Source organism: Bombina bombina, chromosome 6 (genome assembly GCF_027579735.1).
Source record: "Bombina bombina isolate aBomBom1 chromosome 6, aBomBom1.pri, whole genome shotgun sequence".
NCBI lineage: Eukaryota > Metazoa > Chordata > Amphibia > Anura > Bombinatoridae > Bombina > Bombina bombina.
Genome location: NC_069504.1, coordinates 720,601,798 through 720,622,915, shown reverse-complemented (window position 1 = coordinate 720,622,915; position 21,118 = coordinate 720,601,798). Strand labels below are relative to the sequence as shown.

General features: G+C 39.2%; 1 protein-coding gene across 2 annotated transcripts in view; it reads left to right on the top strand.

Annotated features, from left to right (window-relative positions):
• DSN1 (DSN1 component of MIS12 kinetochore complex) overlaps positions 1-21,118 on the top strand; it is a 93,191-nt gene that overhangs the window by 13,767 nt on the left and 58,306 nt on the right. For both annotated transcript variants that reach the window (XM_053717917.1, XM_053717916.1), the window contains exon 3: positions 2,994-3,067. In XM_053717917.1, coding sequence (XP_053573892.1) covers positions 2,994-3,067 — 74 coding nt within the window. The remainder of the gene's footprint in view (positions 1-2,993; positions 3,068-21,118) is intronic.

Genomic DNA, 21,118 nt, shown 5'->3' with positions numbered 1-21,118 from the left:
AAACAACTTTAAAAAAACTTTAAAAAACATAAATTCTTGACAATACTTTTGAGATTGCTTTGAAGATTTAAAACATTCGTATCTAAACTTGATGCATATGTGCGGCGATGCTATGGCGTAAAGGGAAGTCTGTCTTAAAAAGCAGGCTAAAAGTAAAAAGGTGAGTCATTGTGAACCTCATTTGCATGTCTTACCCAGAATCCTTTGCTGCATTGGAAACAGTGTAATCGGAGAGTTTCTGTGGGAAAAGCAAGTCTTCTGACTTGTCTAGACTTGTAAATAATTTACACAATGAGTTATTTTCTCTACATTTTGTATTTAGTGGAGGATTTTAAACTCACTTTTCGCCTCCCCAAAAGTGAGTACAACACACACACACACACACACACACACACACACACACACACACATATATCTGTGTGAAAGAGAGAGAGACTGTGTGAAAGAGAGAGAGACTGTGTGAGAGACTGCTTTTCTGCATGGATAAAACATACTGCCATTACCCCTCATTATTTGAAAGAAATGTCACTAAACCGATACAAATCCTCCCTGTTCAAGAAAAATGACCTAAATCCATTACCTAACAAGCACACATGCCCAGTATACCAATAATGCCCATGTTTAAAGAGACATGCACACCTCTCTTTTTTGGAACACAAAAGGTTAATTAAACACATCACCTATTAGCATCACTACAAATTGTAAAAAGGTATCAGTCAACATCCAGGCCTTTCAACTTATGATGTAATTGGTGAACCAGTGAAATCTTCATTTTGTTCGTGGTAATTGTGCACATTTCATTTTTCAATGAAATATTGCAAGATTAGCAATGCAAATTTCACTTGGTTTTGAAAGGAAACCATTTCAAACTTCAGAGCTATTAACAGCAGAGGCATATTGTGATTGTGATCGCGGAAAAAACAGAATGGCAATTTATCTGCTGAAAACAAGCGCAACGTTGCAATGAAGTCTGAACAAGCAATGTACTACTTGTCCAGAGATCAATATTGCTGCTTAGAAAATCAAGGGGGCATATGTGTGTAGCTGCCTCTTACAAACTGTTAGTTTAGTTTTGCAAATCTGACTTTATGTATTTAACACCTTTACAGATGTTAAATACAGTTATCTTCAAGCAACAGCGCAATAATAAAACGCTCTAGCATATCAAAGCATTTTTATTGTTCCTTTAACTTGCATCCATTCTCCAGAGGGTAAGCCCACATGTTACATAGACGGTTCCAGGAATGCCCTTCTAATACAGCAGATTAGTGACCAGAGCACCACCTTAAAGGGACAGTCTACACCAGAATATTTATTGTTTTAAAATATAGATAATCCCTTTATTACCCATTCCCTAGTTTTGCATAACCAACACTGTTATATTAATACAGTTTTTACCTCTGTGATTATCTTGTATCTAAGCCTCTACAGACTGCCCCCTTATTTCAGTTCTTTTGACATACTTGCATTTTAGCCAATCAGTGCTGGCTCCTAGGAACTCCACGTGCGTGAACACAGTGTTACCTATATGAAACACATGAACTAACGGCCTCTAGTGGTGAAAAACTGTCAAAATGCCCCGAGCTAAGAGGCGGCCTTCTAGGGCCTCCTAGATTTAGCTTTCAACTAAGAATACCAAGAGAACAAAGCAAAATTGGTGATAGAAGTAAATTGGAAAATTGTTTAAAATCACATTCTCTATCTGAATCATGAAAAGTTTATTTTGGACTAGACTGTCCCTTTAAAGCAGAGCAAGTTGGTTTTAGCTTTCATTTCACTTGCAAGTGTGTTTAAAAAACTTGAAAACATTTGAACTAACATATATTAGGTGTGTAGTAGTGCTAAGTTTAGTTTAAACAAAAGCACAGCACATATTCAATAAAAACTGTTCAGTACTTGTAAAACAGTGACAATTACTGTAGTAAAGTTTGCCAGACTACAACATTGAGATGCGAAGTGAACTGCATAAAACAAAATGGCGGCAGTCGCCTTTCTTGTAATCGTGTGATGAGAACAGTAACGATATCCTTGGGGGTTAAACTTCAGCTTCATATTATCACTGTATTAGTGAATTGATGCAAAGCGAGGTATCCCTGTACCATAAACATCACACACGGTTTTATTAGTCTTATTAAGCCTATAATCTATATGTGTAACTGGAGGACAGCTCTCTTTCAGGTTTGTTTGACAAAACTTTTATGTTTGAGGTGTTGAACTGAATTGTTTGTTTAACATTTGTTAACTGAATTTAACATAAAATCCAGTTTTGTGTGTGTTGCCCACAAACATTTGTTTATCAAGGGATCATTGACCTTTTAGAAATTCTCTGGTTTTAACATAACAAAAAAATAAAACAAAGAAAATCTCAGAATTGGATATAGTACACGATTGTCAACACTTAATTATTATTTATCCTAAAATCAGACACTTAGAGTAAATATTTAGGATCAATTCAGAAGACAAAAAATCATGTCACATTACAGCACTGGTTTTCAAACCTGTTCTCAGTCCTCCCCAACAGGCCAGGTTTTCTGTTTTACCTTGGATGAGAGCAGGTAATATAACCATGTTTACTAATCATCTGATTGTTTCACTTGTGCTCTAGTTCAGATATCCTCAAAATGTGACCTGTTAGGGAGGCCTGAGGACAGGTTTGAAAAGCAGTGCTTTTACACCTTATGTAGAAAATGATTAGGAAAAATTAAACTATACAATATGAGATCACTTTTGAAGATTACACAATATTCTCAAATCAGTGAGGGGTAACACACTCATTCTGACAAAATATTCATCCCCTCACCTCTACCAAAATACTCTTAGCATAGGGAAAAAGTTATTTTAAAAATAAAATATTTGCACCAATAAATCATTTTGTATAGATATTCTGTGAAATGGCGCCTAGATTCAAATATGTATAAACACTGCACTAGCACTAACCAGGCACAATGTGTCCATATTTATATAAAATGACAAATCCCCCTTTTTTTTTTAAGGTCTTAGTGATGCCATCAGCTTAGAACTTCCTGAGTGTGACCGGCTGTCTGAGCTTATTCAGTCCTGTTTTCAGGTAACTGCATTAAACAACTTTATATACAGTGATTATATTTCTATGTAACTAACCATAGAGTATTCTACACATTATATGCATGTATATTCATAGTATGCTGTTGGAAAACCAGTTAAAGGACCACTCAATGCAGTAGAAGTACATAATAAAGACAATGCAATAACACCCACTCTGAATTTCAAATAAGCAGTAGATATTTTTTCTGACAAATGTATTTATTTCTCCCTTTTTCCGCCCCCCCATGTCATGTGTCTTGTGAGCTTGTGCACATGCTCAGTAGGATCTTGTGCCACAGAAAGTGTGTGTGTATATATAGAAAACACTGCAAAATTTGATAATGGAAGTAAATTGGGAAAGTGTCTTAAAACTGCATGTTCTTTCTGAATATAAGTTTTTATTTTGACTTGAGTGTCCCGTTTTAAGAAATGCATTGTCTGTAAAAATGAAATGTATGTTATGATGAATTGATAACGTTATCTTCTTATTTACTAAATGTACTTTCTTCTTTAGCTTTGTTTACTGGCTAGTGAATAGTAACAGTGATCTCTCTGACTAGCATAGTAACGCTAGCATAAGGAGTTCTAAGCTTGGAATCTTATTCGTCGTTGCACATGTTCAGTTACACAATTTGTTGCTACACTACCCATTGTGTATTAAAATCGTCCCTAGAGAAGTAATCTGAACCATGGTAGTTTCTTTTTTGACTTTCATGTTTCTTGAATGGGTTTCCAATGATCTTTTTTTACCTGCTAGAGTATTAAATTGTCTACAGATCTGTCAGGGTTTTTTCCCTGATCTGTTTGCCATGTGCTGCTGGCAGCTATTTTTACTCACCTCTCTTGCTGACTCTGGTGCATACTGTGTGATGCTGCTCATTTTCTGCACTTCCTTTTATGGCCAGACTGGTGTACATCATCCGTGTGAGACAGGATGCAGTCTCAGAATTGTGATGTCATCACTTATTATTTAAAGGGCCTCTGTTCAGTATGCTTTGCCCTTGCGTTGTCTCAGACCTGTTTGTGAGAGCTCCTGTGTATTACCTGGCTGTCTGACGTCCCTCCTGGTTCCTGATCCCTGGCTTGTTCCTGACTGCTGTTCTCCTTGTTCCTGATTCCGACTTGTCTGACTATTCGCTTTGGCTCCTGACTCGGCTCGTCTGACTACCAGTTCTTGTTTTGATTCCTGGCTTATTTGACTTGTGGACTTTTTATTATTTTTTGCTATTAATAAAGGTGTGATTATTTTTGCACTTCTTGAGTCTGATTCCTGGCACCCTGACAAGATTTCTCTTTTACCTTTTTCCTTCTTAATACAGGTAGAGTCCACAGCTGCATTCATTACTTGTGGGAATACAGAACCTGGCCACCAGGAGGAGGTAAAGACACCCCAGCCAAAGGCTTAAATGCCTCCCCCACTTCCCTCATCCCCCCAGTCATTCTTTGCATTTCGTCACAGGCCTTTTGTGTAAGATGTTTATGGGCTCATAGGATGAGATGGAACATACAGGTTTGCACGCTTTTTCTTTTAGCAGGGACGGTCCTGCATTGCGCACCTTGTGACCTGTATGGTCAAGGCTTCCATTTACTTTCTCTTGGCCTGGCCGAGTTACTACCGGAGAGGATTTTTATCTCTGTTCTGTCTGGGTCATAGGATATAAAGGTGCCGCTTTTTTTTATTTAAAATAGTAGTCCTCCGCATATCGTACTTTAGCTATGGAGGAATCTGAAATAGAGGGAGAACCCTCAAATAAATCAGAGTAATGCCTGTTTATGTTGCGTGGGAGCTCTGTAATATCCACCCTCTCAATTATGTTCCATATGCCTTGATAAGGGGATTATATCAAATAAGGTTGACATGTTTGATACCACTGAGCCGCCCACCTCTGAGAAGTCCTCGTCCAGTGAGGTGCACACCCTACATGCATTTGGTATACACATGCAGCTTCCCATTGCACTGCTAATCCTCCATCTGGAGGGGGGCTTTTTTCACCAGACGTTACTGCGCATAAGGCGGTTTGTCTGCGGCCAGTAGTGCTTTCCCTCGCACTGTTAAGCAAAAGGTTAAATCTTGCCCAGGTGGCATCATGTAATTTGTTGGATATATCCAATCAGTTATGCGAGGATGAGGTTGTCTCTGAAACTTCAGAGTATGAACTTCAGGGTTGGAGTACTCCGCCTGTGGAGGATCCAGTTTTTAGATTTAGGACAGAACATTTACGCTTTGAGCTGCCAGTCGAACCTCTGGGACCTTAATTTGATGGCAATCATTATTAAGGACGAGTGGAACAGGTTTAGATTCCTCTTCCTGTTGTCTGCTTTAAAAGGATCCCGGTTCCGGGCTCTCTATGGGGGTGGGTTCTCTTTTTCCCATCTCTACTTGTTTGGCGCTAATTTGCGCTTGCCATACGTAATGCTAGCCCGTGTGAGGATAGTTAATCGTTCATAGAGCCGCCGGATAAAAGGATGGAAACCCTGTTAAAAAGGATTTTTAACCTATGGGATATTTGCTTTTACGTGCGGCACTTGTCGCTGCAGTTGATGGAGCAGCTACCTTTTGGAGCGTCTCCTTTGTGAAAATGTTCGAGGTAGAGGGTCTCCGACATTTTTCAGGAAAGAATTACGGCCTTCTGGGTTACTAATTCTTTTATCTGTGCTGCTATTATGCAGATTAATTAGCCTATAGCTAAGACTTCAGGTTTTCTGTTCAGGCTCGTGAGGCGCTCTGACAGATATAACTTCTAAGTCTAGACTCTTTCCCTCCCCTTTAAGGGAAAGAGTTTGTTTGACTATCTCCACGGTTTCAGGGGCCAAGGGTGCCTTCATACCGTAAGATAAGGAGAACAATTCTAAGGGACAAAATTCGTATTTTTGTTCTTTTAGTTCTGATAAAAGCCCAGCGTCGGAGGCCTCCGCTAAACCAGAGCAAGCCGGCTCAGTCCTGGAATAGATCCAAGCAGAGCAAGAAGTCCGCCGAGACTAAGTCCGCATGAAGGGGCGGCCCACGGTCCTATTTTGGATCGTGTAGGGGCAGTCGGTCGCTCTTTCAGAAGCTTGGTTCAGGGAAGTGCAGGATCCTTGGGTCCTGGAGGTCATATCTCGGGGTTGCAAGATGGGTTTCAAATCTCATCCACTCAGGGGCAGATTCATCCTCTCGACCTGTCCTCAAGACTAGGAAAGAGGGAAGCCTTTCTGGAGTGCGTAAGGGATCTGTCCTCCTTTGGAGTCATTGTCCTTGTGCCTATCATAGAGTGAGGTTTGGGATACTATTTAAACATTTTCGTGGTCCGAAAGGAAGGAGGGATCTTTCTGTCCAGTTCTGGGCCTAAGGTGCATAAACAAATTTCTAAATGTCCTCTCGTCAAGTTGGAGACAATAAGGTCCATCCTTCCCTTGATTCAGGATTTTTGACCACTATATAGATCTGAAGGACGCATTCCTTCACCTTCCAATCCACAATGAACACTTTCAGTTCCTCAGGTTTAGGTTCCTGGACCAGCACTTCCAGTTCATTGTACTTCCGTTTTGGTCCAGCTACTGTTCCAAGAATTTTACGAAGGTTCTACGGGCTCTTCTAGCAGTCGCCAGAACCCGGGTGTAGCAGTAGCTCCCTTCTGGTACAAGCACCATAGTTTTTTCTGGAGGAAGACCATTTGGAATCTCTCCTCTGGGGAAGATAGAGAAAGGAGTTCTCTTATGCCAAGCACCAGGGTGGAATTCCTGGGCACGATATTAGATTCCATAGACATGAGAATATTTCTAACAGACCAGAGAAGTTGCAAACTAGCTTCAACATGTATTGCCCTCCAGACCTCAAGGCCATCTGTGACTCAGTGTATGGAGGTGATTGGTCTCATGGTGTCCAGCATGAACATCGTTCTCTTTGCCATATTCCAACACAGGCCGTTGCGTCTGTGCATGCTGAGGCAGTGGAACGGCTATCGTTTGGATATGTCTCAATAGATTCTCTGGACAACCGGTCGAGAGTATTGTTCTCTTTGTGGCTCTGTCTGGATCACCTGTCCCGTTGGACATCCTTTTTATGACCTTCCTGTGTGACTACGGACGCAAGTCTGTCAGAATGGGCAGCTGTTTGGGGCGCCAAAAAGGGCCTGTGGATGCAGGAGGAGAGCTCCCTCCCGGTCAAGATTCTAGACTTTCGGTTCAATGCTCTGAAGGTTTGGCCCCTACTGGGTTCGTCCCAATTTATCTGATTCCAATCTGACCATATATCCCTGGTGGCTAACATCAACCATCAAGGGGGGGGGGGGGAACGAGAAGCTTCCTGGCATTGAGGGAAGTATATCGGATTCTGGGGTGGGTGCAGACCCACAACTGTTCGCTGTCAGTGATCCACATTCTAACAGGTGGGGGAACGCCGGAGATACATCTTGTGGGGTCCTGTTCCTATACCTAGCTACTCGGATATGGGTCGTGGGTCCTCAGGCGGAGCTAATAGATGTCTTTAGCGGGTGCCTTGGAGGTTCAATCTAATTTATTTTCCTGCCGTTACCACTCCTTTCTTGAGTGGTGGCTCGAATCTTTCAGCATCAGGCGTCAGTGATACTGATTGCTCTATCGTGGCCGCGAAGGATATGGTTCGGATCTAGTGGGGATGTCATCTCCTCCTCGGAGGTTACTTTGTTGCAGGGATCTGCTGGAACAAGGCCCCTTTATTCATCAAAATCTAGATTCTCTGAGGCTGACTGCGTGAAGATTGCATGCTTAGCCTTATCCAAGAGAGGGTTTTCTGAGTGTTATCGATTACTCTCATTCAAGCTCGTAAGCCGGTTACTCGTCGCATCTTTCATAAGGTGTGGAGGACCTACTTATTCTGTTGTGAAGAGCGTGGTTTGTCCTGTCACAAAGTAAAGGTTGCCAGGATTCCTTCTTTTCTCCAGGTTGGACTGGAGAAGGGCCTCTCAGCTAGTTCCTTGAAGGGACAGATTTCGGTCCTGTCTGTTTTACTGCACAAGAGGCTCGCTGAGCTTCCGGATGTACAGTATTTTGTTAAGGTTCTGACTAGGATCAGGCCGGTGTTTAGATCTAATGCTCCTCCTTGGAGTTTAAATTTTGTAGTTCTATCTTCAGGCTATGAAGGAATTAAGACAAACTTCTTCTCTGTTATCTATTCTGGGAAGCGTAGGGGTCGGAGGGCCTCTTCGACTTTTTGGTTGAGTATCATCCGCTTATCATCCAGCTGGTCTTAAGCCTCCTCAGAGGATTACTGCTCATTCTATGAGAGCAGTGGTTTCCTCTTGGACCTTCAAAAATGAGGCCTCTATGGATCAGGTTTGTAAGACGTGCTACCTGGTCCTGTTTACATACTTGCAAATTTTACAAGTTGGATGTTTTTGCTTCTGCTAAAGCAGCCTTCGGAAAAAAGGTTTTGCAGGCTATGGTGCCCTCAGATTAGGGGCCGCTTCTCTTTTTTTACCCTCCCGTTAGCATTCAGTGTCCTCTGTAGCTTGGGTATTGTTTCCCACAAGTAATGAATGCCGGTGTGGACTCTCCCTGTATTAAGGAAAACATAAATTATGACTTGCCAGATAATTTCCTTTCCTTCGATACAGGGAGAGTCCACAGCTCCTGCCCGTGTTTTCCGATGGGCGTCCCTAAATTTATTTTGTTTTCTTCTGGCACCCTTTTCAACCTGATATTTCTCCTACTGTTTCCTTGTTCCCTCGACAGAATGACTGGTGGATGAGGGAAGTGGGGGAGGTATTTAAGCTTTTGGCTGGGGTGTCTTTGCCTCCTCCTGGTGGCCAGGTTCTGTTTTCCCACAAGTAATGAATGCAGCTGTGGACTCTCCCTGTATCGAAGGAAATTATCTGGTAAGTCATTTATCTTATTTTAATGTTTGAAATAGCTGCTTTTGCCTGTTTAAAATTGGCAGCTATACTCCAAAATGTCTGTACTGTAGTATTGGCTATAGAACAGCTATGTGTGTATTAAACAGCGAAAGAAATCAACATTTGTGTGAGAGAGAGAGCAGCATATTTAAAAGGGTGTTCCATAATCATCCTTGAATACAACACACTATCTTATGAACTGTTTGCTTGTGTAAATTGTCCCTTTTTAAATACATATTATCTCATTGTTAGATTAGAGTCATAGTATTACAAATAGGAAACACTTCACTTTTTTTCTGGAAGATTTATGAGCAGGTTTGTATAGTTGTGGTATGATTTCTTTTTTGACGTGTTGAGATTGCTGATATTGATTTCTGTATATGGGTATGATTGGTGTTTTTATTTTCCACTGCTATCTACCATTTGTATGTCTAGTAGTAAAGCTCCTCTTCATTTAATGTGGCCACATTCATTATCTTTGTATACTGGTGTAGGTGAGTAATGATCTCACACACATGCTTAGTACTAGTAGTGAACGAATGGGGTTTCCCAGTATCTGGTGTGCTATAGGAAACTAATACATTTTAATTACTATGGTAACACTTCAGTGGGATATTACACTAACGACATACTCTGTGTTTTGGTTACAACTGATACTATTGAAGTAAAATTGTAAATATTTCAGAAAAAAAAAAATCTTCTGGTACTTTAAATTTAGAGTAAAAGCACTGTTGTGTTATTATGCATTTGTTGGTTATGTAATTCTACTGTATTTAAACTCTATATGCATAATATACAAAATGTACATATGTACTTGAACTAATGTCAATTAAGGAGTAGTAAAAACATTTTTCTTTGCAATGGCATGGAGAGTCCACAATTCCATTCATTACTGTTTGGAATTCAGCTCCTGGCCACCAGGAGGAGGCAAATACACCCAACAAAGCTTAAGTATCCCTCCCACTTCCCATAACCCCCAGTCATTCTTTGCCTTCCTGACATGGAGGAGTGTGAAGATGGTGCTCTGAAGAAATATTGAACAAAGTTCTTTAATGGGTAGTTTCCCTCTCAAGACAGGACTGGGGTAATGCTGTGTCCATGTAATCCTCTTGAGTAAGAGTAATGGTAGCTGTTAGCTGCTGGAGGTTGCGGGGTAGTCCCTGTTATCCCTCCAGCAATCTATGCTAACCCCCCCACCCGGCAACTAGGGTTACTCTTACTCTGCTTTCCTTTCATCTCCAGTCCCTTCCAGAAGTCTGAATGAAGCTGACAGACCTGAAAGTACTGTGTCTGCTCCACAGTAGAAGACCCTGGAGGGTAATTCGTTTTTCTTATATATATTCCTAGAGAAGTAGTCATGGAAGAAGGGCTGTGATGTTCAGGGACCTAGTGGGACCTGCTATCCCTCATGAGTGGTTTGTATTATTTATTGTTTAATATATCCACATATTTGGGATATTTTGAAGCTTCTTGGCTTTCAGCCAGTGACGGTGATATTGCAGCTGCATTTGACTTATATGGTCGCATGTACAAGTATGGCAACCGGGTCAGTCAGTCTTTATGATGTGTGGGGACCGAGTGTTGTGCACTGTTAAACTGTGAGTGCACAACAAATACTGCGGTCTATTTCCTTCATCATGCTTGTTATCCCTGTCTGGTCCGCTTTTAGGACGATAGAGACTTTTATCTCTATAAGAGGATACTCTCTATTCTATCTCCCTCCTGTTTTCTAACTTTTCAATAAGAGCAATGTTAATACAGGTCGGATGTGTTTTATATTTATTAGGTATATGTAGGGGCTTCATCATAAGCTTCCCTTATCGACGCCTAATATACCACTTTGATCCCTCAAATACGGTAATCTTGCAAACCAACAATAGATCTCTGTGGGCTGTTGCTTCTAAGGTGAATCCTTCTCTTGGGGTTGAGCTGCTGTTAATGTTTGTGTAGTGGGACCATTAACAACACAAATGCATCACTTGTGTGAGAACATTGGCAAGCTACAGCTCAATCAGGGAAACGACCCTGCACAGTGAGGGTTAAAGGGACACTGAACCCTATTTTTTTCTTTGGCGAGTCAGAGCATGCAATTTTAAGCAACTTTCTAATTTACTCTTAATTTTTTCTTTGTTCTCTTGCTATCTTTATTTGAAAAAGAAGGCATCTAAGCTAAGGAACCAGACAATTTTTGGTTCAGACCCTGGGCAACACTTGTTTAATGGTGGGTGATTTATCCACCAATCGGCAAGAACAACCCAGGTTGTTCACCAAAAATGGGCCGGTATCTAAACGTACATTCTTGGTTTTCAAATAAAGATACCAAGAGAATGAAGAAAATTTGATAATAGGAGTAAAATTAGTTGCTTAAAATTGCATGCTCTATCTGAATCATGAAAGAGAAAAAATTTGGGTTCAGTGTCCCTTTAATTTGTTTCCCGCGGCAGGATCGTTTTTGCGCCCTAATCTGGCCCGCATTCAGAGACCTTACTTTGTCTCAGCTGGGATTGTGTAAACTCTCCGCCCTCACATAGATGAAGGGGGCTAAGCGTCTAGGAATTAGTGCATGATCGCTTAGATATAGCAATCATTTGTCTGTACATTCAGTTCTTAAAATGCATTTGGAACTTCTATGATGTCTTGTTGAGCTGTGAACTATTACCTCAGTTTACATTAGGAAGTTAATCTGCAGCTCTCACACAGTGAGAAGATTTTAAACCTTTCTTTTTGCTTTTCTAGCAAGTAATGCCTAGGCGGGGGGAGTTTTTACATCCTGGGGGCGAGGCTGCCTTTGTTTCAGGCAGTTCCTAAGATGTCTTAAGTATGCCACTTTATATATTTTATTGTGTAAAATTATTTGCGTGCATGTTTATCTATTTTTTTTGAATACCGTTGTATTTCTCTCCAGAGCTAAGAACGGTTTCATCAGGGATTTCCTGGTGTTTGCTGCCATCCAGTGGTGTTTATTTGCATATCACCTTGTGTGTTTTTAATTATTTCTATTTGATAATATTCTCTCTAATGGAGGGTGTTTTTTTATGATGGTTTATTAACCCTTTATGGGTTTTTCATATCTAATCACTGCCTGTGGAAGCATCCTTTTTTTTTGTACTATTAAAATACTTAGTTATAAGTGAGATTAGTACACTAATATGTTTTTGTTCATGCTAACACTTATGTATATGGGGACAATTATCTTTTTCTTGTTGAGAAGTTTTGCTGCTAATGTATGTGGATGTTAATTGCAGATTTAGATCTAAGAAGGGCAATGGATGAGTGTATCCTGGGGTTTTCTGTTTAGCAGGTAACCAGCAGACAGCGCTTCTGTAGATGTTATCTCCAGTGTGATAATGTGACGGGTTTTATGCCGCGATTATCATTTTAGACTGCTTTGAGCGAGCGACTTCTTCTACCTCTCTTTGCTCCTGCATCCTCACTTATATACAGGAGCGAAACAGTACTATTTAATATATGTTGGTACTCTGTTAAATGTATTTGATTTGTATGTACATTTCATCTCCATGCCTAGTGAACTAACTAGAATGCGTTTATACATATTTTTTATTGCAGTGCCTCCTTGGGGTTTGCCTCCATCTTGTCGCGGTTCAATGAAAACTGCATAGGTTTATTTTCATAAAAAAGACAAGAACAGAAGCAGGGCGCATCCCCTCTAAGCGTAATATGTAAGTTACAAACAGATTTTATTATAAAATACAATTTCACACTCACAAAATCAAACCTCAAACATGTGAGGTATGTAAAAGCACTGGGAGAACAGCTCATGGGTCTCTCAAGGCAAATATGCTGCAGTGTCTCAAATACAGCTCACTCGGTCTGGAGGTCAGGTTTAAAATCCCCACTGTTGGTTTAGTGATATCCAATCACAGTTCCCAGAGGCTCCTCAAGTCCCAATATTATCCCCCAAAGGATTAAAATGTTCCGTATAAATATAGCAAACAGTTAATAGATAAGCAAAGAAAAGTTGCGTATAGCTACCACCACTCTCAGTCCTCAAACAGCTGTAGCGCAAGTTCAAAGCCGGCTTGCTTGCGGGTGCTGAAACGGATGACGTGATGCGGTGGGCGTGGCCTTACACGTTTCGTAGGGATTCTCCCTACTTCGTCAGAGGCTGCCCACTGAAACCACCAATGCATCTTAAATAGCGGTACGTAAGGCCATCCTTTCTTTGGAAATGCTCTCGGATACATCTGAGGCCATGTTTGTTAAGGGCATAATGTACACACATTGAATATATGATATTGCACATTAAAAATATTTGATTACCTACAAATAAAATAAAATGGACTTCATGTCGTAAATACTAAAAAAAACATCATATGTGTTGAAACAGTTTCAAACATAGAGAAAAATTAAAATGTTGATCTGATAAAAATAAATATAAAATCAATACCAGAAAAATACAATAAAAATACAAAAAACATACTTTTATAACAACATTTCATTGTGAATATTTTTATAATGGAATAAAATACCAATTTATTTATTTATTAAAGGATTCCTTTAAAAACGATAAAAACTAAGAACCACTAATTTAATTTTAAAATATGTATTATAAAATAATTCATATGATAGATGGTACTTATATTAATGCTCTCATCTGTTTCCTGTAACTTGATAGGTAAACCCAGTTTAAATGTACATAGAAGATTCTCATATCAAATCTACATGATAAAATAAAAATTATATTATATTGCATGAAATTTATAAATTATACTTTATATGTTCATTAAATCACTGAATTCCACCCTACTCCGGACTAATGTGAAAACATATGTAAGTGTAGGGGTATAGAATTTGGATTAAAATAAAAAATATAAAAATAAAAATAAGGGTAAAAACAATCCTTATAATGTGAATACAAGCGAACCTAGAGAATATGATGATATGGGTGCAAGACCCAGATTACCACATTGGCAGAATCTGGGAAATGTAGGGAGAGCAATAAAAAATAACAGAAATGACTATCCGGAACCATCTGCCAACCACTCTTCTTCTTCTTTTTTAGGGGTTTGCAACTCCCCGATGGGGAGAAACCCCAAAAGAGGAGAAAGAGAAGAGGATGTAGAGGAGGAGTGGGACTCCAACTCAAAAAGATTAAAAGAGAGAGAGTGGCAATGATGAAAGAGAATGGTCAAAAGATTTTCAATATCAGTAAGAAAATCTTAAAAGAAACTGAGACAAGAGTCCTAGAGAGAGGCCTGTCATTTGCTCCCACAAATCATCCAAAAGATTTATATCTTTTTATAGATCTTGAAATTTTCTCAAGAAAATTAACCCTCAAAAGATTTCATGTCAAAAATTCAAATAAGTCTGTTTGTGTAGAGAATGAACTATCAAATATATGTGATGAATCTCTCACTCTAGAGACACCAATAACACTTGTAGAAGAAAATGAACTAGAGAACGAAATGGAAAATACACAATCTAATCCATATATTATAAGATCTAGAGGCTGAGTCCAAGGACCTTAAAGTAAATCATACAGGTCTAAGGCCTAACTCCACATTTTACCCAGTGCAAGCACAGGGAAATTTCATACCAGTGTTTAATAAACTCGTATTGAAAGACCTAGAGCAGATCTGTACAAACAAAGAATCACATGTAACTCATAATATGAGTTTACAAGAAAAGAAAGCAGTAAGTGATCTAAAAAATGATCACTCTCTGGTCATACGTGGAGCCGACAAAGGAGGCGGAATAGTCTTGCAGGATAAAGCAGATTATTTGAGAGAAGCCTACAGGCTTTTAGGAGACACAGACACATGTGAAATTAAATAAAAATTCAACAAAGGTTTTTAAAGAACAATATGACGATCTGATCTGTAAAGCAAGAGATTTGGGGGTTTTGGAAAAATCAGAATTTGAATTTCTAAAGGTGGTGGAACCAAAAATTGCTATTTTTTACCACCTCCCCAAAATCCACAAGACTTTAGTTGACCCCCCCGGACGCCCGATAGTGTCCGGGATAGGGTCACTTACGTCAAAACTGTCTGAATACGTGGACGTCGTATTAAAACCCATTGTCCCCTGTCTCCAATCTTATGTGAGAGACTCAACGGATATCATAACACAACTCTCAAAATGCACCTGGAGAGATGACTATATGTGGGTGACTTTAGATGTTTCATCTCTATATACCTGCATTCCGCACGATTTAGGTCAATCAGCTATTGAATATTATTTTAGACAGACAGGGTATATAGACCTAACACAAAGAACATTTATTTTAAACTCTATTGATTTCATTTTAAAGAGTAACTTCTTTCTGTTTGAAGGGCAGTTTTTCCTTAAAAAAACTGGCACAGCGATGGGGACGAAATTCGCCCCCAACTTCGCTAATCTGTACATGGGGTGGTGGGAGGATTTATACATCTACACGAATAACCCCTTTAAAGATAAGATTGTCAAGTGGTTTCGCTTTATTGATAATGTCCTCATAATTTGGAAGGGCACCTCAGAAGAAGTAGCAGGCTTAGTCAGACATGTGAATCAGAATCTTTTAAATTTGAGATTTACTGAATCACATAATGGTGACAATATAACTTTCCTGGACTTAACATTGTCCCACAGAGGAGAGAAAATTATTACTAGTCTTTTCAGGAAACAGACTGATACTAATGCATATCTACATGCTACTAGCGGACATCATCCCAAATGGATCCGAAATATACCCTTTGGGCAATTTCAACGGGTCCGAAGAAACTGTACAGATCTAACTACTTTTGAGAAAGAATCAGAAATACTAAAGAAGAGATTCATAAGTAAAGGATATGACCCCATAGTAGTATCAAACGCATACACTAGAGCTAAGAAAACAGATAGGAATACCCTTTTGGTAACTAAAAAAGACAAAAATTCTGAAAAGACTAAGAAAATGAAGGATCAGCCATTGTTTATAACCAAATACAACAGAGCCTCTAGACAAATTGAAAAATCTTTTAAAAAACACTGGCCAGTTTTATTGCAGGATCCAATTTTAAAAGAAGTTTTAACTGATAGACCGCAGATTATTTTTAAAAAGAATGATAATTTGAAAAATATTTTAGCTCCCAGCAAATTGAGAAGAGTCCAAACAGAAAAATTGGTTACAAAGACAGGTTTCTGGGTTTTTTAAATGTGGTAGAAAAAACTGCCTGAGCTGCCTACACTGGGACAAAGTAAATACTGAATTCAAATCCTTAAGAGATAATAAAATTTATTTAATTAAAGAATCTTTAAATTGCAAGACTACTCATGTAGTGTACCATTTATCTTTTTCATGTGGGAAAGTGTATATTGGAAGAACAAAAAGAAGCTTGAAAACTCGTTTTAGGGAACATGTGGTAAACATTGAAAAAGGAGTTTTGTCCCATGGGGTTATAGCACATTTTTCCGAAGTACACAATAAAGACCCAAGCAGTTTACAGGTTAAAGCCATTGAGAGAATAAAACTTGATATAAGAGGAGGGAATAGATTAATAGCCCTAAGAAGAAGAGAAACCTATTGGATAAGGACTTTAGGAACACTTGAACCTAGTGGGATGAATCGAGAAATGGATCTAGCGGCCTTTCTAGTAGATGATTAAATATGAGTTTTTTCGCATCATATCATTCACTTTCCAAAGAATTAATTATTGGTAAAATAACAGTTTTTATTAACAATGATTAATTTTAATTTTATTATGCCCCCTATCTGCAATTATTCAATCCAAATTCTATACCCCTACACTTACATATGTTTCTTTCATGTAATTAGCAAGAGTCCATGAGCTAGTGACGTATGGGATATACATTCCTACCAGGAGGGGCAAAGTTTCCCAAACCTTAAAATGCCTATAAATACACCCCTCACCACACCCACAATTCAGTTTTACAAACTTTGCCTCCTATGGAGGTGGTGAAGTAAGTTTGTGCTAGATTCTACGTTGATATGCGCTCCGCAGCAAGTTGGAGCCCGGTTTTCCTCTCAGCGTGCAGTGAATGTCAGAGGGATGTGAGGAGAGTATTGCCTATTTGAATGCAGTAATCTCCTTCTACGGGGTCTATTTCATAGGTTCTCTGTTATCGGTCGTAGAGATTCATCTCTTACCTCCCTTTTCAGATCGACGATATACTCTTATTTATATACCATTACCTCTGCTGATTCTCGTTTCAGTACTGGTTTGGCTTTCTACAAACATGTAGATGAGTGTCCTGGGGTAAGTAAATCTTATTTTCTGTGACACTCTAAGCTATGGTTGGGCACTTTGTTTATAAAGTTCTAAATATATGTATTCAAACATTTATTTGCCTTGACTCAGAATGTTCAACATTCCTTATTTTTCAGACAGTCAGTTTCATATTTGGGATAATGCATTTGAATTAATAATTTTTTCTTACCTTCAAAAATTTGACTCTTTTTTTTCCCTGTGGGCTGTTAGGCTCGCGGGGGCTGAAAATGCTTCATTTTATTGCGTCATTCTTGGCGCAGACTTTTTTGGCGCAAAAAATCTTTTCCGTTTCCGGCGTCATACGTGTCGCCGGAAGTTGCGTCATTTTTTGACGTTATTTTGCGTCGGCGTTCCGGATGTGGCGTCATTTTTGGCGCCAAAAGCATTTAGGCGCCAAATAATGTGGGCGTCTTATTTGGCGCTAAAAAAATATGGGCGTCGCTTTTGTCTCCACATTATTTAAGTCTCATTTTTCATTGCTTCTGGTTGCTAGAAGCTTGTTCTTTGGCATTTTTTCCCATTCCTGAAACTGTCATTTAAGGAATTTGATCAATTTTGCTTTATATGTTGTTTTTTCTATTACATATTGCAAGATGTTCCACGTTGCAACTGAGTCAGAAGATACTTCAGGAAAATCACTGCCCGGTGCTGGAGCTACCAAGCTAAGTGTATCTGCTATAATTTTTGGTATCTGTTTCTCCAGCTGTTGTTTGTATTGCATGTCATGACAAACTTATTAATGCAGATAAAATTTCCTTTAGTACTGTTACATTACCTGTTGCTGTTCCGTCAACATCTAATTTTCAGAGTGTTCCTGATAAACATAAGAGATTTTATTTTTTAAATCCATTAAGAAGGCTATGTCTGTTATTTCTCCTTCTAGTTTACATAAAAGTCTTTTAAAACTTCTCTTTTTTCAGATGAATTTTTAAATGAACATCATCATTCTGATACTGATAATGGTTCTTCTGGTTCAGAGGTTTCTGTCTCAGAGGTTGATGCTGATAAATCTTTGTATTTGTTCAAGATGGAATTTATTCGTTCTTTATTTAAAGAAGTATTAATTGCATTAGAAATAGAGGATTCTGGTCCTCTTGATACTAAATCTAAACGTTTAAATAAGGTTTTTAAATCTCCTGTAGTTATTCCAGAAGTGTTTAATCTCCCTGATGCTATTTCTGAAGTAATTTCCAGGGAATGGAATAATTTGGGTAATTCTTTTACTCCTTCTAAACGTTTAAGCAATTATATCCTGTGCCATTTGACAGATTAGAGTTTTTTTGGGACAAAATCCCTAAGGTTTTGGGGCTGTCTCTACTCCTGCTAAATGTACTACTATTCCTACGGCAGATAGTACTTCATTTAAGGATCCTTTAGATAGGAAAATTGAATCCTTTCTAAGAAAAGCTTACTTATGTTCAGGTAATCTTCTTAGACCTGCTATATTTTTAGCGGATGTTGCTGCAGCTTCAACTTTTTGGTTACAAGTAACAGATCATAATTTTATAGCATTATTATTATTCTATAACATGCTCATAATTTTATTGGTGATACCATCTTTTGATATCATTAGAGTTGATGTCAGGTATATGTCTCTAGCTATTTTAGCTAGAAAAGCTTTATGGATTAAACTTGGAATGCTGATATGTCTTCTAAGTCAACTTTGCTTTCCCTTTCTTTCCAGGGTAATAAATTATTATCTCAACTGTTTCTGGAAGGAAGGGAACTTTTTTACCAAAGGATAAAAAATCTAAGGTAAATTTAGGTCTAATAATCATTTTCATTCCTTTCTTCACAACAAGGAACAAAAGCCTGATCCTTCATCCTCAGGAGCGGTATCAGTTTGGAAACTATTTCCAGTTTGGAATATATCCAAGCCTTATAAAAACCTATAGCCAGCTCCTAAGTACCCATAAAGGTGCGGCCCTTATTCCAGCTCAGCTGGTATGGGGCAGATTACGTTTTCTTCAAAGAAATTTGGATCAATTCCGTTCTCAATCTCTGGTTTCAGAACTTTGTTTCAGAAAGGTACAGAATTGGCTTCAAGTTAAGGCCTCCTGCTAAGAGATTTTTTTTTTTCTTTCCCGTGTCCCAGTTAACACAGCAAAGGCTCAGCATTTCTGAAATGTGTTTCAGATCTAGAGTTGGCTGGAGTAATTATGCCAGTTCCAGTTCTGGAACAGGGGCTGGGGTTTTATTTTATCTCTTCATTGTACCAAAGAAGCTCAATTCCTTCAGACCAGTTCCGGATCTATCAATATTGAATTGTTATGTAAGGATACCAACATTCAAGATGGTTACTGTAGGACTATCCTGCCTTTTGTTTAGCAAGGGCATTATATGTCTACAATAGATTTACAGGATGTGTATCTGCATATTCCGATTCATCCAGATCACTTTTAGTGTCTGAGATTCTCTTTTTAGACAAGCATTACCAGTTTTGTGGCTCTACCGTTTGGCCTAGCCTCAGTTCCAAGAATTTTTTTCAAAGGTTCTCGGTGCCCTTCTTTCTGTAATCAGAGAACAGGGTTTTGGTATTTCCTTATTTGGACGATATCTTGGTACTTGCTCAGTCTTCTCATTTTCAAAGAATCTCATACGAATCGACTTGTGTTGTTTCTTCAAGTTCATGGTTGGAGGATCAATTTACCAATCAGTTCATTGATTCCTCAGACAAGGGTAACCTTTTTAGGTTTCTAGATAGATTCAGTGTCTGACTCTGTCCTTGTCAGACAAGAGAAGTTTAACATTGATATCAGCTTGTCAAAACCTTCAGTCACAATCATTCCCTTTGGTAGCCTTATGCATGGAAATTTTAGGTCTTAGGACTGCCGCATCAGATGCGATCTCCTTTGCTCGTTTTCACATGCGACCTCTTCAGCTCTGTATGCTGAACCAATGGTGCAGGGATTACTCAAAGATATCTCAATTAATATCTTTAAACCGATTATACGACACTCTCTCTGACATGGTGGACAGATCACCATCGTTTAGTTCAGGGGGCTTCTTTGTTCTTCCGACCTGGACTATAATCTCAACAGATGCAAGTCTTACAGGTTGGGGAGCTGTGTGGGGGTATCTGACGGCACAAGGGGTTTGGGAATCTCAGGAGGTGAGATTTCCGATCAATATTTTGGAACTCCGTGCAATTTTCAGAGCTCTTCAGTCTTGGCCTCTTCTGAAGAGAGTTGTTCATTTATTTTCAGATAGACAATGTCACAACTGTGGCATACATCAATCATCAACGAGGGACTCACAGTCCTCTGGCTATGAAAGAAGTATCTCGAATTTTGGTTTGGGCGGAATCCAGCTCCTGTCTAATCTCTGCGGTTCATATCCCAGGTATGGACAATTGGAAAGCGGATTATCTCAGTCGCCAAACGTTGCACCTGGGCGAATGGTCTTCACCCAGAGGTATTTCCTCAGATTGTTCAAATGTGGGAACTCCCAGAAATAGATCTGATGGCTTCTCATCTAAACAAGAAACTTCCCTGGTATCTGTCCGGATCCCGGGATCCTCGGGCGGAGGCAGTGGATGCATTATCTCTTCCTTACAAGTGTCATCCTGCCTATATCTTTCCGCCTCTAGTTCTTCTTCCAAGGGTATTCTCCAATATTCTAAGGAATGCTCGTTTGTCCTGCTGGTAGCTCCAGCATGGCCTCACAGGTTTTGGTATGCGGATCTTGTCCGGATGGCCTCTTGCCAGCTGTGGACTCTTCCGTTAAGACCAGTCTTTCTGTCTCAAGGTTCTTTTTTCCATCAGGATCTCAAAACCTTAATTTTAAGGTATGGAGTTTGAACGCTTGATTCTTGGTCAAAGAGGTTTCTCTGACTCTGTGATTGATACTATGTGACAGGCTCGTAAATCTGTATCTAGAGAGATATATTATAGAGTCTGGAAGACTTATATTTCTTCAGGATGGTTTAGATAAAGGTTTGTCCGCAAGTTCCTTGAAAGACAAATCTCTGCTCTTTCTGTTCTTTTTCACAGAAGG